Source organism: Cyanistes caeruleus, chromosome 1 (genome assembly GCF_971803275.1).
Source record: "Cyanistes caeruleus chromosome 1, bCyaCae1.hap1.1, whole genome shotgun sequence".
NCBI classification, from domain to species: Eukaryota; Metazoa; Chordata; class Aves; order Passeriformes; family Paridae; genus Cyanistes; species Cyanistes caeruleus.
The window spans coordinates 219,468-235,561 of NC_141701.1; the positions used below are offsets into that span (position 1 = coordinate 219,468).

Below are 16,094 nucleotides of genomic sequence, written 5' to 3' on the forward strand. Positions count from 1 at the left end.
CTCCCACCGCTGCCTCAGCCAAGCTCCTGCCAGGGACATGGCAAAACAGGACTCCAAAATGCAGGAAACACACAGAACAGGTCAGAGGAGACCTCAAGAGGTTAACCCAGCCCTGCCTCTACCTCCAGCCACCAGTGAAGTAATCCTTCCTGGCAGATACTCAGCAGCAGCCAAAGGGAAGCAGGGACACCTGAGAGGAGCAGGCAGGGTCTGTGCAATGCTGGGTTCAGAGACAGCAGCGGGAGCACCAGCAGGGGCTGGGGAGCTGACACAGGCAGCCAGCAGCAAGCAACAGGAGAACTCCAAAGGGCAAGCCTGAACCAAACTGGCAGCGAGGCACCCACAGACAGGGCAGGTGTTAAATCACCCAACACAGACGTACAGAGAGCTTTATAACAACCCAGGAAACACTGAGCAGCTGCTTCCACCAGTGACCTCCCTGCAGGTACCAAACCAGTGCCAAAGCAGGTCTGGTGAGAGGCAGAGCCATTCCAACCATGGCCACTTGAATTTTCCTGAACTTTCTACTCCACTAAACATCTCTACTGCCCAGCTGCCTCTGCACCTCCTATTCCACACCTGAACCTCCTCCACGACCCGAGCTGGTGGGGAGACAGGCTGGGCAGCACGCCCACAGCTGTCCCACACAGAACTGAACACACCTGAGAGCTCAGGGAACGGAATATTTACAGTCACTTCCCTTTCATAGACCTCAAGCGTAAAATCCACCTGTGTGCCTCTTTCCTGTTCCCTGTTTGTATATCCAAGAACTGTACGTCCAAGAGTTTTATCAGCTCTTTTCTCCATGACTGAGCTTGTACTTGGCTGCTGCCACCCCAGCACAGATCTACACCTCTGCTGTCACCAGGGGAGGGTGCAGGGGAGACAGCCTGCACTTATTCTGACTTCTGGGCAGCAGCAGTCCAGAATACAAGGCTTTTGGAGAGACAAACACACGTCCAGCTGTCCCACAAACCCACTAATCCTGCAAAGCACAGAGAGTCATGCCAGCTCTGCACACAAGTCTCACAACCAGCAAGTGAAACCAGTTTGTTGGCTGGTTTTGTTAAACAAATGCAGCTGCAGCTTTGACCCAGCCTGGGATGGAAGGAAGCACATCCAGAGCAAGAGGAGGTGCCCAGGGCACACCAAGCCTTGGCAGGCTCCATGCAGTGAGCCACGGAGGATTCCACGGAGGATTCCACGGAGGATTCCACGGAGGATTCCCGGCTCCCTGACTTTCTCAGTCAGGTCTCTGTATTAGTACAGAGAGATCAGAAGGAGAAGCTTTACTCTCCCATAAACCCCAAGATCCTCCTCACAGCCCTCAGATGCCAGGAAATTAAAAGCTGTTCTTAATTAGCTTTGTGAGGCCCCATTTTGCTTTGGGAAAGTGACAATCGGGGTCTGGAGCTTCACCTGGCTGCAGTGGGATCCTGGCTCCGGACACGGGACAGGGATGCTCTCACCCCAGGCCACGGCAGCCACGCAGGAGCAGCTGCTGAAAGCCAGCCAGTTTCAAAGGGCCTCGCCATGATGCAAACAGCAACAAGCCCAAACAGGGAAGGACCTGCCCTGGACAGAAATGGGCTTCTCTGCGCAGTGCCGTCTCCCACAGCTCCCAGTGCCAGTGGGTATCAGCTCACTGGGCAGTGGGGAGGGTGCTTTGTGCACTGGGCTCAGTTTATCATGGGAGCTGTAGTGAGGACAAAGCAAAGCAGAGGAACTGCAGCCCCTACACTAGAAGTGCCCAGGGCTTCCCTCTTCAGCACCACCACTGCTAAAACCCTTGGGACCACAGGCAACCCTTGGGTTTCCTCTCTGCACAGCCTCAGACACCTCCAGCCAGCTCTGTTGCGCTGGGTGTCCAGCAGCTGACACACCAGAGCTCTGAGGTCTCCTCCCTCTGCACAGACTTGTTCAGGAGTCAGTTCCTACTCAGCTCCACCCTCTTGTCCTCCTACACCAGGTCCTACCAGCTCTGCTCCACCCAGCTTTCCTCCAAGCTCCCTTTAGCCTCCCCACACTCCAAACTGGAGCGCTCCTCCAAAAGCACATCAAGAGTCTCTGGATCCTTCTGGGCTGTGACCGGCTCCGTCTGCCACCTCCCCGTGCTCCAAATTCCAAACTCTCTTCATTCCTTCCTGCTGAGACCTGCGCTTCTCCAGTGCTCACGGAGTGGCCTGGATGACTTAGATGTTATGCAGCTCCAACACAGTGATTTAGCCAGCTGTACTTCCAAAACCCACACCACCAATGCAGGACCTGCTCCCCGCCCTGCTCCTGCAGATATCCTGCAGATACCATTCCCTGCAAGATAGGCATGGCACAAGTCAGCACGGAGCAAGTAATTTCCACCTCTGGAATTCAGACACCCTCGTGGGAAAGCACAGGCAACTTATCAAAGGGAATTTATCATTTTCCATTAAATCACGAGGTATCACCCAGGGCAGCAAATCCCTGCAGTGGGGCAGACGATGTTCCCACACGGATTTCATCTATCCCTTCAAACTGCCCAAGCAGAGCCACCCTATGGGCAAATTTAGGCTCAAAACAGGCAAGTTTCTGCAAGGGACAGGTGACAAAAAAGCAAGATCAGACAGAAGAGCTGGCACTGCAGGATGGAGAGAAACCCAGGCTGACTTCTGCAGCTGGGAAGGGGAAAGCGAGGAGAGCACAGCAGCGTCGCTCAGCAATCCCAGGAGACAGGCAGAGCATCCCATCAGATCTGGAGCAGAGCAGCAGCACAAATGGCACTGGAAATTCTGCAGAGGAAAATGGTGCCACAGAAAGAGCAAGAGATGCCATGTTTCTGGAACAGGTGAAATAAGGACACAGAAAAGCCTGTTTGAAACACCCAGCAGCTGCTGGGTAAGAAACCCCTTGGAAGAAGGACCATATAAACTCACATATTTTCAAGAGAGTTGTCTGACCTTTCCAAAAGCCACCCCTCCAATCCCTTCACCTCAAAAATCACCTCCACAGGGAATTCTTCCCTAAAAACCCTGCTTGAGCCCTCAAACACAAGCTTGCTGCCCAAGGCTGTGCACGCTCTCTCATTCCCACTTTGCTGACAGATCTTCACAGGCAAAACTCTGTCCTTCAGACCTTCTCCCATGGAACGGGCACGGGCAGCCCCATTGTGTGAAACAAGCACGCTGCCCTTCCTCCACCTTCCCTCGTGGTAAGCACAAACCCTGCTCCCAGTTCCCAAAAAAGCCTTGTTTCCATGAAGGACTCCTCACACGGAAAACATCCCCCTGACCCAACCAAAGATGTTTCCCAACACCAGCCTTTAGGGACAGTGTGTGCCTACACCCAGTGCTCCCACCTTCCCTCTTCCTGGTGGAAGGGCAGTTTATTTTCAGTTTTCATCACCATATTCACCTCATATTACAGAGATTTCTATTCCTGCCTTAGGTATCTGTCCCTACCAACAGGAATATCCTCAAAAAATGCCCTTCCTGCAGTGACCTGTGTGCCTGGGGCCAAACACACCTTGGCACAGCTCAGGGAAGCACTGGAGCACAAACCTTCAAGACACACATTGGGTCAAAGCTAAGACAGATCAAACCTGCTTCCTTGTTCCACCAACTGCAGATCTCCTGCTGCTCCTCGTGTGCCTCTGGACTAACCATGGCACCAGCCACAGGGAACCTGCAGGGGCTGGAAGGGGAGAGACAGTGGCTGCGATTCTGCTTTCTGCACCCAACGTGTCTCCAAGGCTCAGCACCTCTGGCACTCCCAAACTCCCAACAGCAGCACTCAGGACTGCTCTGCTTGTCTCCCTTCTCCTCCACAGCTGCAGGCACCTGATGTTCACCTGCCTTGTGAGGGGTTTTAGGTTTGTCTGGGGATGGGCTGACACTGGCATGGCCAGAGAAAGCCCTCAGCAGCTCCAGACAGGAGCTGAGAAGGAAGAGTGTGAGTACAGCAAGCCCAAAGCCAACTCCCTCCCAGGACATGCAGTGCAAACACACAGTGGTGTCCCTGCACATCCTCATTTTTGGTTGTTTTCTCCTTGGTGAACTGCTCCACTCATCTCCTGAGCTCATGTTAACTCACAGCACTGTTATGTCCTGTGCTGACTGGTTCCACAGCCCAGTTAAACTACATTTTGCATGAAAAAAATATTTAATTTGCTCTGAACTGAGCCCTTTTTGGTTTCACTCAACGCTGTCCTGAAAGCAGCAGCAGTGATCAGTTGCTCCCAGTCCACTCCTCTGGGCCATCATTTACACTCCTCTGCCATCGGATGGGGAGTGGCTCTGCATTTCACTGCCTTTCCCAGACAGATGGAGACATCCTGAAAGTGTTCACCTCCCTTTGCACAAAAGCTGTTACATCCTGGCTCTGGTCACACCCTTTGCTGCTCCCCATTCTCTGTCCCTCTCCAGATTTACTCCATCTCCAGAGAGCAGGGCACCAGGATCTCACTGCTCTGTTCAATTTGTTCTTCTAATAATCCTTTGCCAGAAGACTCCAGAAGGGGCACTCAGATGTCAGAGAAGAGGCTGTGAGGCCAGGACAGGTCACGGCAAGAACTGATGCTCCAAGAGATGCCACAGCCCCGTGAAACAGCAGCTCCTGGGGTGACTCAGGAAGGCACTAAGGGCACGCACACAGCCCCTGTGATCACCAGTAGGATTGTATCCACAGCCACAGGCTAAGCAAAAAGTTGGTATAAAATTTGTATTTATAATCCAAAAGATGTTCTTCTGAGCTCACAAAGCCCAGTCTGTTGCAGTTCCAAGGGGCTCGGTGCAGCACGAGGCCGGGCTGGGAGTGTTCAGCAGGACACTCGGAGCTGAGAGCGCAGGGACCAGCAGGTTCTCCGCAGGAGTGTCGCAATCACCCTCCTCTGCAGACGGGACTGGCACCCATTCCCACGTCCCAGCCTGCCCATAACATACATTCTCCAGCAGTTTGGGAAATCTCCTCGCCTAAAGTACGGCAGGATGCTGAGCTACCTGAGAGAAAAGCTGAGAGTATCACACCAGTGTCTCCATACCCGAACAACCTCACAGCTGAGTCCCACAGGCAGCCCAGCTCACCGGAGCTCAGCAAGAGACCAGCAGGAAAGACAAACAGAACCCAAAAATACCAGAGCAAGAACTGCTGCTTCCAGGCAAGAGAATCTGTTCAGGTGTGGATGCAACAACTGTGTGTTTTAACCAAACTGAACCAAACTACTTTGGCCTGGATCAAAACCGAGTTTCTGGTTTGTAAGGCTTTTTTTAATCTAGATTTGATGACAAATTCCACAACATGCCACTATTCAATAAAAACCTTGAAAGCTAACGACCTACTTCTGAACTTTTTTAATAAACACGCAACTCATTCTATATTCCCTAAAGACAATCTCTCCAAGCACATGGCAGTCAAACGCCTTTCCTCCCTGGCACAGGCAGAACTTAAATAATTTTTAAAAAATCATACTGTTTCCAAAGGGGAGACACAATGAAACTTCCCTGGGAGTATCCCACAGCCCAGGACTGTCCTAAGGCCTTTTCCTTCCCAAGAGGCAGGTTCAAATTCCCATCTGCAGCATGCAGTGTACCAGACTGCCAGGCAGAATGCAAACACCAGGGCTTGGGTTCCTGCTGGATGGTGCTTCAGGACCCAACGTGAGAGCTCACCCCATCCCAACGCTCTGCCCTGCAAAAGCAAACCCCTGGGAGCCGTGAGTTGCTGGCCAAGCTGGCAGTGGAGCACATCTCCAGTCCTTTGCTTCTGCAGAGACCACAGTGGCATGGAACAGCACACGGAGGCTTATCCTGGTGTTCCCTATGTGCAGAGCCCTGCAGGTGAACGGAATGGCAACAAAAGCTGCACATGCAGGCTGGAGCCCCAGACCACGGAATGATTTGGGATGGGAGGGATCTTAAACACCATCCACCATAGCAGGGACACCTTCCACTATCTCAAGCTGCTCCAAGCCCTGTCCAACCCCTGTCCAACCCGGCCATGGACACTTCCAGGAATGGGGCAGCCACAGCTTCTCTGGGCAGCCTGTGCCATGGCCTCACCAGCCTTCAGGAAATAATTTTTTCCCAATAACCTGTTTAACCCTGCTCTTTGGCAGTAGGAAACCATTCCCCCTTGTCCCATTCAGGACATTCCCTCCAGGTCCTTATCCCAAGTCCTTCTCCATCTCTCCTGGAGCCCCTTTAGGCACTGGAAGGGGCTCTCAGGTGTTCCCAGAGCTCTTCTTGAGGCCAAGCACCCCCAGCTGTCCCAGCCTGTCTTCATGGCAGAGATGCTCCCGCTCTTTGAGCATCTCTGTAGCCCTACGATCCTAACTATAAAGCAGCTCTATCGCTTTTAATTAACTTACTCCACACTTAATGCAGTTTACTGATTAAACCAGAGTTTTTCAGTTCATGCTGCACTTCGCTCAGCAGTGACTGTGACAGGACTGATGACTCGGGTAAAGCGATCTCCCCCGCGGGCAGGGCACCCCTTTATCCCGGCCGAGAAGCCGCTCACAGCCGAGGGGCTCCTCCTCGGCCGGGGCTGCCGCACCCGCCGCGGTCTCGGCCCGCGGTGTCGGAGCGGGGCGAGGGCGCCGGGCTCGGGCCGGGGCAGCGCTCGGGCCGGGGGCAGAGCTCGGGCCGGGGCACGGCTCGGGCCGGGGCAGCGCTCGGGCCGGGGGCAGCGCTCGGGCCGGGGGCAGAGCTCGGGCCGGGGGCAGAGCTCGGGCCGGGGGCAGAGCTCGGGCCGGGGGCAGCGCTCGGGCCGGGGGCATAGCTCGGGCCGGGGGCAGAGCTCGGGCCGGGGGCATAGCTCGGGCCGGGGGCAGAGCTCGGGCCGGGGCAGCGCTCGGGCCGGGGCACGGCTCGGGCCGGGGGCACAGCTCGGGCCGGGGCAGCGCTCGGGCCGGGGCAGAGCTCGGCCCGGGGCACGGCTCGGGCCGGGGGCAGCGCTCGGGCCGGGGGCACGGCTCGGGCCGGGGTAGCGCTCGGGCCGGGGCAGCGCTCGGGCCCGGGGCAGCGCTCGGGCCGGGGCAGAGCTCGGGCCGGGGGCACGGCTCGGGCGGCCCCCGCGGACCGGAGCGGCCCCGGCCGGGCCCAGCCGCGCTCCGGGAGCCGCGGGGCGGCGGCGCCGGTGCGGGGCTCACCTTGGGCAGCTCGCGGAGCTGGTTGGCGTCCAGCAGCAGCTCTTCGAGCGAGCGGCTGTAGCGGTAGATCTCCTCGGGCACGGCCTGCAGCGAGCAGTGCCGCCGGTCCAGCGCCTCCACGTGCCGGTTGCAGCGCCAGAGCGGCGGCATGCAGCGCAGCATCGCGCCGGGCCGCGCCGGCCGGGATCGGCCGGGCCGGGACGGGGCAGGACGGGCCGGGCCTGCGGGAGCGCCCGGATGTGCGGGGGCCGGGCCGGGCTGCGCCGAGCGGCTCCCGCTGCGGCAGCGCCCCCGCCCCGCTCCCTCCGCCCTGGCCTGGAGCCGCTCCCGGGGCCGCTCCCGGCCTGCGCCCGGGGCCGCGCCGCCCTCCGCGGGTGTGCCTGGGAAACGGAGTTCCTGGGAAACAAACGGAGTTCCTGGGAAATGGAGTTCCTGGGAAACAAACGGAGTTCCTGGGAAATGGAGCTCCTGGGAAATGGAGTCCGCTCCGCCCCGCCCGGCACCGCCCCGGGCCGGCCCCGGCAGCGCCCGCAGGGGAGCGGCGGAGCGGGGAAATGAGCTCTGCCGCAGGACAAACCATGGGCACGGGGAACAACGGGTGCATTACAGCTCACGTGTGTCCGTTCTGGGACACAGCTACTTAGTGACAAAAGCCAAAATGCGAAGGGAATCGTTGCCTTTGAGCTGTCCCAGGACACCGCAGTCCTCCCTGTTCTATCCCCTCCTGCTTTCACAGTTGCCTGGTTGCTTTGTCACTCTTTATATTTCCTGTCCAGTTTCTCCTCGTTGAACTTTCTCCCTCCTCTCTTATCCCAGCACTGTCACATGGCCCTTAGACCTATCTCCTCTCCAGATGCAATTCTCTGTTCCAGCTCCTTTTGCCTTGCACACAGCTCTCCACCAGCTCCTGTTGTGGTTGTTTACCTCATTTCTCATTTATCTTTCAGAGATCAGATCCTCCTTCCTCACAGTCTGACTGTGACAACTCTTCACACCCATACCTGTGTGACACTGAGCAGAGCCCAGTGCCCCAGGAATAGGGCACTGGGACACCTGGGACACCAGCCCAGGCCAGGAAAGATTCCTGAGACTGCATTCCTCAGTCTGCAGAGTCAGAAATAATCCTGCAATGAACAGAAAGTGACCAACAAGGGAGTGACACCAGATCTTGTGGCCCTGCTGAGACACTGGCGAGGGACAGGTCCGAGTGCAGGCAGGAGGGCAGGAGGAGGTGAACATTCTCCTTTCAGCTTCAGCATTCACAACAGGCAGAGGCTGGGAAACTGGGAAGGAAGGAAAGAAGGGATTTATGAAGTCATTGAATCACAGAAGGGTTTGGGTGGGACGAGACCTTAAAGCCCATACAATTCCATGCCCTTGTCATGGGCAGGGACACCTTGCACCAGCCCAGGTTGCTCCAAGCCCCATCCAACCTGGCCTTGGACCCTTCCAGGGATGGAGCAGCCACGGCTGCTCGGGGCAACCTGTGCCAGGACCTCCCCACCCTCACAGGGAAGGATTTCTTCCCAATATCCCATCCCTGTCCTCTGGCAGTGGGAAGCCATTCCCCCTTGTCCTGGCACTTCATTTTTAAATATTTGGGTTTATTGAGCTTTCATTTGCCTCAGTTGCAAGTGTCTGTAACAGAGATATCCTGCTGTGTCTGTCACAGCAATCCTGTAATAAAGCAATCCTGCCACATGGAACATGGACTTGTGATTTCATACTAATTATTATTTCTGGGGCAGTACCTGGGGGGATGCACCACCTGGTGTTGTGCCCTGTCAGAAATCATCTAGGGAGTCAGGAAATACAGGTGTGGTGGCAGGTGGTGTGAGAGAGACAATGAATTGGACATTGGGAATTAGAAAGGTGAAATTTAAATTTTCAAGCCCGCTCTAAGCATTTGTACAAGTGTAGGACTTGCAAGGGTAGGATGGTCCCAGCTCTGTTTCCTATAAATGCAGAGGCAGTACAATGGAGCAAACCTGTGATGCTTTGAGGATGGTTCACTGATCTACCTAAGCCTCAGCAGAAGTGCAAGATCACAGCAGGGACAAAGACAAGAATTACAGTTCTGCAAAAGGCTCAGGGGTTTGACACAAAATGTGTCTCGAGGGGGACCAGGCCCAGCCGCTCTCCATTGTCCATCATCTGGCCTGGCTGCCCAGAGAGCTCCCAGATGACTGGAGGTGCCAATGCGATGCCCATCCACAAGCACGGGCAGAAGGAGGATCCAGGGAACTCGGGGCCTGCCAGCCTGACCTTGCTGAGTGGGAAGGCCACGGAACAGATCGTGCTCAGTGTCACTGCACAGCACGTGCAGAACAACCGGAGCATCAGGCCCAGCCAGGCTGGGGTTGTGACAGACAGGTCCTGCCTGACCGACCTGATCTCCCCCTGTGACAGTGTCACCTCCTCAGTGGCTGAGGGAAAGGCTGTGATGTGTCTGCCTGGACTCAAGTGAAGCTTTGACACTGTTTCCCACAACATTCTCCTGGAGAACCTGGCTGCTCCTGGCCTGGACAAGGGCACTGCTCACTGGCTCACGGCTGGGCCCAGGGAGTGGTGGGGAATGGGCCACGTCCAGCTGGGGCTGGGCACCACTGGGATTCCCTGGGCTCAGTACTGGGGCCAGTCCTGTTTCATGTCTATATCCACGCTCTGGACAAGGGGAGTGAGAGCACCTCAGCCAGTTCTCAGGGGACACCAGGCTGGGTGGGAATATGGATCTTCTGGAGGGCAGGAACCTCTGCAGAAGGCTCTGGAAAGGCTGGATGACCCTTCCCCAGCACACATTCCAGCCCCTCAATGTCCTTCTTAGTTATGATGGCCGCAGAACTGACTCAGGGTTTGACTAAACAGTGCCCAGCACAGGCCTGGCCAGGGCCTGTGGCCACACTCTGGCTGATAGCAGCCATTGGCCTCTTGCCCACCGGGGCTCCTCTTCAGCCAGTGTCACCAGCACCCCCAGCTCCTCTTCCAGCTTTCCAGCTGCTCTGCCCTAAGCCCAGGTCACTGCAGGGGACTGTGGTGACACTTGGGCAGAACCCAGAACCCGGCCTCACTGAACCTCAAACCGTAGGCCTCGGCCCATCAATCTGGCCTGGTCCTGTTTAGACTCTGCAGAGTGTAAACCACAGTTAATCAATAACTGTGGAGAGCTTCAAGGGATTCTGCTGCTGAGCTGAGCCTGGGGACACCAGGAGCTCCCGGGGAGCCTCAGGTCCTGCCCCAGCCCCTCCTGGGCTCTGTCCCCTCTGTCTCTCCCTCCTGGGCCCTGCAGTGGGACGTTCGCTCGCCGTGCTGTGTTGGGTGTGACTGAGCTGGATCTCCTGTTCCCCGGCAGCCCTCCCAGTGCCAGGGTCACAGCAGGACCTGGGCAGGTGCCAGTGACACCCCTGAGCTCTGGTGCTGCCCAGCAGGGCTGGCACCACACCAGCCCTGGCTCCCCAGCACCCTCCGTCTGTGGGGCCTCGGGAGGGGACACAGCCAGGACAGCTGACCCCAGGGATATCCCAAGCCACATCACCTTGGCTCAGATATAAAAGTTCAGAAAAGGAGGAGGAAGGGGGGAAATTTGTTATTTACAATGTTTGCCTTCTGAAGAAATGTCTCCAAGTGCTGGAGTCCTGCTTTCTGGGAAGTGCCCGGACTTCACCTGCTCATGGGAAGTAGAGAATAAAATCTCATCTTTTTCCCTTTGCTTACGGAACCTTTTCTTTTTCCTTGTGTTTTTGTTGAATTATTTCAACCCTCCACACCTGGGTGGGGGCTGAGAGGATTTTTCAGGGGGTTCCTGCCTGTCCCTGGGGTTGGAGAGGATGGTGTCTTCTTCAGCTCCTCTGGGGGGACAGTGAAATTGCCCGGGAGCAGGGAGAGTGTCTGGATTAAAGCCCAGCCATCCCAGCTATAAAAAGCTGGAGGAACCCCCTGTCTCCTGTCCAGGAGCACAGGGAGGGACTGAGGGCAGCACCCAGAGCCCACACCCATGGCAGGGCACAGGCAACGCTTTGGGTCAGGGTGCCGGGAGTGACACCGCAGAGCTGCGGGGACAGGGACAGGGTGCTCCACGTGGGGGGACAGCGGCCCCTGGGACCAGGCCAGGGTCAGGGCAGTGCTGGGACACGGCCGGGGGCTCCTGGCTGGAGATGGCCCCTCTCCGCAGGCCGTCCCCTCTCCCCATTCCCACCTCCTCAGCCCCTGACAGAGGAACAGGCCACATCCCCCCAGAGTCCCTGCGGTGCCCAGGGGGTCCCTGGGGAGTCTGGCCACCATGGAGCTCCTGTCACCGCTGCTGGTGCTGCTGGCTGGGAGCCTGGCCACCAGCATCCACCTGCACTGGTGGGAGCGTGGCGGTACCACCAAGGAGATTGCACTGAACATGGCCCCCAACTCCTTCGATGACCAGTACCTGCGCTGCCACTTCAAAATGATGAGGGCGCTGCCGGCACTCAACCGCACCGAGTTCGTTCCCTACGGCGACTACGCTGAGGCCTGGAACAGGGCCGTGGCCACATGGGCCAGCCGGCCCCACACGGAGTCCCCGCTGCGGCCGGAGCAGGCCATCGCCCTCCTGGCCTACACCATGGAGGAGGGCCTGTACCTGGAGTTCAACAAGGCCGTGCGCACGGCCGGGCGCTCCCGACGGGAGTACCTGGACACCTTCCACTTCAAGGTGCTGCATTATCTGCTGACCGAGGCCCTGAGCGACCTGCGGGGTGCCCAGAGCCACCCCCGCTGCCTGCACGTGTACCGGGGCGTCGACGGCATCCGCTTCACCACCGGGCTCGGCCAGATCGTCCGCTTCGGCCAGTTCGCCTCCACCTCCCTGCTGCAGAACGTCAGCGAGTCCTACGGCATCACAACCACCTTCGAGGTGGACACCTGCCACGGTGCTGACATCCGCAACTTCTCCAGCTACCCCGAGGAGCAGGAGGTCCTCATCCCACCCTTTGAGACCTTCAAGGTCACCAATATCACCCACCAAGGGGACGACATTTACATCCACCTCCACTCCCACGGCGTGCACAGCAAATACAACTGTGCCTTGTTCCAAGGTGACGTCCTGGGCTGGGGACGCCTGCAGCTGGGCCGGGGGACAGGAGGGTTGGTGGTGGGGCAGGTGGTGGGGGTGGCAGGGCACGGCACAGCTCCGGCTGCTGTCCTGGTTTGGCACATCATGGCAAGGGGTGGGACGGTGCTGTCCTGATGCTGGGCTTGTTTTCTGGAGGCAGCACTATTTCACACCCCAAAGGGAGGGATTTCTATTGTTCATTCTACTTTGCACCAAGTAGGGAGCTCCCCCTGACCCCCTTCTTTGGCTTCTGCAGGCAGAAGCGTCCCCAGAGACCCCCCAGGCCTCACTGGGCTCCTCCTGGCAGCACTGGCAGCTGTCACTGGCACCCCCTGAGCCACAAGACCACCGTGCCTGGTGAAGACAAGGCGTCAGGGATGGAACCACTGGTGTCACCAGGATGGCAGAACTGGCTGGGAACGCAGAGAGGCCCCCGCAGGCTGGACACAGGACAAGCCCTGTGGCCACCCTCCCTGAGCCATGGCTGGAGTGTCAGGGTACAGCTTCATGGGGTGGAGGGGGAGAAGCACAGTGGGGATTTTCTTCTCATTTTGGTTTCTTTTCTCCCTTCCCATACCATTCTTTTGAATTATTAAACTGTTTGTTACTTAATTCATGAATTTCCTTTTCATTTTTCTCCACCTGATCCTGCTCTGGTAACTTTGGACACGGGCCTGGAGTGACAGGACGAGGGGAATGGCTTCCCACTGCCACAGGGCAGGGTTAGATGGGGTACTGGGAAGGAATCCTTCCCTGTGAGGGTGGGGAGACCTGGCATGGGTTGTCCAGAGAAGCTGTGGCTGCCCCATCCCTGGATGTGTTCAGGGCCAGATTGGACAGGGTTTGGAGCAGCCTGGGATTGTGGAAGGTGTCCTTGCCCATGGCACAGAGTAAAATGAGATGAGCTTTAAAAATCCTCCAACCCACCACCATTCCAGAACCCCATGATAATATGGAATGAGAATAAAAAATCCATTTCAGCTTTTTTTGCCATATTTAGTCTGCTTCTTCCATCCTTTTTTTTTTCTCTACTGTTCTTAGCTTTGTTTCCCAGTTTTCCACCTCATGTTACAACAAAATCCTCTCATTTCTTGATTTTTGCCACCATCTTTATGAAAGTAGAAACAGCTTCTTTTTATGTCAACATCCATCTTTCCACACAGTTCCCAAGGTTTTCAAGAAACTAAAATAATCATGAACTGTTCCAGATACAGAAATTCCATAAAGTCTGCTAAATTCAATGCAGCATGCTGCCCTGGGAGCAGCCAGGAGAAGCTGAAGGTTTGGGAAGCAGAGCCAGCTTCAGGAGCTGCAGAGCCTGGATCTGAGCCTGGATCCCCCACAGAGGGATCTGGCCAGGCTGGGTTGGTGGGATGGGATCCACGGGCAGGGGTCAGTGGTGTGAGGGTCAGTGTGACCGAGTGCTGCGTCCTGCCCTGGGGACACAACAACCCCAAGCATGGCTCCGGGCTTGGGACAGAGTCAGGAAAGCTGGGAAAGGATCTGGGGGTGCTGGTGACAGTTTCCCTGGGGATGGGATCCTCCTGCAGATCCCACTGTGGAAGCTGAGCGGGGCTGGGATCGCACTGCAGCCTGCGACTGCAGCCCTGTGACCTCAGCTCCTCATCTCCATGGACACAGCTCCAAACACACGGGCTCCAGGAGCAGCAAACCGGGAGCGGTGGGACCAGGGAAAACCCGAGAGCAGCCAAGGTCAGTGCCTCAAAATAACAAATTTTGTACAATCCCAGCTTTGTCCTTTTCCCATGGGGATACGGGAATATTCTGACCCTCACACATTCCCCACACCAACCTCCCAAAATTCCAGCATCAGTGCAGCCTGTGCTGGGATTTCATGGATTTATTCTGGTTGTCATCCATCTCCAGGAATTTTACAATTTTTTTTTCCTTAAGAATTGACATGACTTGTATTAGGAAATGGGAATTTTTAATTACAAATATTCACCAAAACTATCAGACCTGTCAGCTCTAAATCCTGAATTTCAGCATTCTACACTGGAATAAATAGTTCAGAAATTCAGCCAATCCTGAAATTAATGCTTAAAAATTGTTTTAAAACCTGAACCTCATTAAATTAATGCTGATAATTATTTTTTTTTTAAAGAGAATGTCCTGAAATTGGGATGTGAGATACTGGTTTTAGACAGGAGATACTGGTTTGGGATGCAGCTGCCTCTTCAAACACTGGAATCAGCGAGGGAGGAAAGGGGCAGACTTGCACGTCTTCCTCCAAACCACAGGAATATCCCAACATTCCATGACAGAAAAGAGAAATCTTTAAAAATGTGAATTTTTGGTTTTCTCCTGAGGCAATTCAGGATGGGAAATGCAAATCCAGGTACAGCAACTGCGCTTCCACCCCAAACAGTTTTGGGTCAAACATTTGAGCAGCTGAAAGAACCAGCTGGAAACACAAGGGCAGGACTGGGGCAAAAATGTTCACTCTGAGCTGGTTTTTCCTTCTCTTTCAGTTTTTCACATCGTGACTGGGATATGGCATCCAAAACAAAGAAAAGCAAGGATGGAGAGGCACCGGAAGAAACGAGTGACACGGGGGACCCTGTGCGGGAGAGGCAGCTGTACCTGCAGGAGGAGTGCAGGATCCTCGCACTACACCTGGACACGTACCTGGGGAGAGCGGAGCAGCTCCTGCAGGGAAGCAAACACCTGGAAAAGGAAGCCCAGGGCACTCAGGAGCAGAGCCAGTCCTACCTGTCCTGCGGAGCAAAGCTCAGCCAGGACCCCCCGGGTATGGTCATCACCCTCAACGACCAGAACTGCCAGGATCTGGCCCGAATCCAGGAGCAGAAGGAGGAGCTGATCCCACGGTATGCTGGCAAGGAGCAGGAGGTGAGGAGTGCCCTGAAGGACACGGAGGCCGAGGCCTCGCTCCTGGACACGGAGCTGGAGGAGCTGGAGCCGTACAAGGAGCAGAAGGTCCAGGCGGAGCAGAAGGTGAAGGCGCTGGAGAAGGAACTGCGGGTCACCAGGATACGCTGTGCCGAGGAAACCCACGCCGTCAGGAGCAAGTTCCTGCAGGAAAAGGCTGACTGTGAGCAGCAATTCCAGCAGAGGATGCAGGAGCTCACCTGGGGAGCGCAGGAGGTGGCGTTCAAGGCTCTGATCCAGCACGTGGAACAGGTGAAAGCAGAGAACAGGCTCCTGCGCCAGGAGCTGCTCGGCCTCCTCCAGCACTGCCAGCTCCTCCGAGACGCCAAAATCCAGCTGCAGGATCAGCAGGAGCAGCTGCTCCGGGAGAACCAGTGCGCCCAGCGGGCAGCACTGCTCACACCAGCACCGGCCCCACGGTGCCGCGGGGACAACCTGCCGTGCCCACCCGTCAGGATGGGCCACTGAGCTCACAGCACCGCTCCGGCACCTGCAGGAGCTAAACGTGGAAACAAACAAATCCTTTTGGCAGTGCAAGCACACAGGCCTTTGAGCTCTGCTCACAAGGATGCATAAAATGTATTTATGGACTAGATCCATATTCTCTTTCTGTCCCAGAGCAGGTGGGGCTGCCTCGTCCCTGGAAGGGTTCGAGGCCAGGGTTGGTTGGACGGGGTTTGGAGCAGCCTGGTCTGGTCTGGAAGGTGTCTCTGCCCATGGCAGTGGGGTGAGACGGGGTGGGTCCCTGCAACCCAAACCATTCCCAAGTTCCATCAAATGATGGCTCTCAGTGCATGTGGCTCCTGCGAGAGGCGTGTGCCAGCAGCAGCAGCAGCAGCAGCACAGCAGCAGCAGCACAGCAGCAGCAGCAGCAGCACAGCAGCAGCAGCAGCAGCAGCAGCACAGCAGCAGGAGCAGCAGCAGCAGCAGCAGCACAGCAGCAGCAGTGCAGCAGCAGCACAGCAGCAGCAGAGCAGCAGCAGCAGC

General features: G+C 56.5%; 3 protein-coding genes across 52 annotated transcripts in view; 2 read left to right on the forward strand and 1 right to left on the reverse strand.

Moving 5' to 3' along the window:
• SCRIB (scribble planar cell polarity protein) overlaps nucleotides 1-7,452 on the reverse strand; it is a 98,118-nt gene extending 90,666 nt beyond the window's left edge. For 47 of the 50 annotated variants that reach the window (XR_015282212.1, XM_086875025.1, XM_086874980.1 and 44 more), the window contains exon 1: nucleotides 7,121-7,391. Coding sequence is in view for 49 of the 50 variants with exons in the window: in XM_086875025.1 (XP_086731151.1) it covers nucleotides 7,121-7,282 (162 nt within the window). In the remaining variant the exon portion in view is untranslated. Of the gene's footprint in view, nucleotides 1-7,120 lie in introns of all 50 variants that reach the window. The other 3 variants (XM_086873091.1, XM_086872588.1, XM_086873376.1) reach the window with 2 other exon arrangements.
• A 170-nt stretch (nucleotides 7,453-7,622) lies between these two features.
• LOC111924044 (NAD(P)(+)--arginine ADP-ribosyltransferase 2-like) lies at nucleotides 7,623-12,809 on the forward strand. The gene is made up of 2 exons (XM_023919987.2): nucleotides 7,623-12,180; nucleotides 12,454-12,809. The coding sequence occupies exons 1-2, from the start codon at nucleotides 11,397-11,399 to the stop codon at nucleotides 12,531-12,533; spliced, it is 864 nt and encodes a 287-aa protein (XP_023775755.2). The 5' UTR covers nucleotides 7,623-11,396; the 3' UTR covers nucleotides 12,534-12,809.
• Nucleotides 12,810-13,839: 1,030 nt separating this feature from the next.
• On the forward strand, nucleotides 13,840-15,702 carry CCDC166 (coiled-coil domain containing 166). Its single transcript, XM_023919986.2, has 2 exons — nucleotides 13,840-13,910; nucleotides 14,690-15,702. Exon 2 carries the CDS (start codon nucleotides 14,712-14,714, stop codon nucleotides 15,573-15,575), a length of 864 nt encoding a protein of 287 aa, XP_023775754.1. The 5' UTR covers nucleotides 13,840-13,910; nucleotides 14,690-14,711; the 3' UTR covers nucleotides 15,576-15,702.
• The last annotated feature ends 392 nt before the right edge of the window (nucleotides 15,703-16,094 follow it).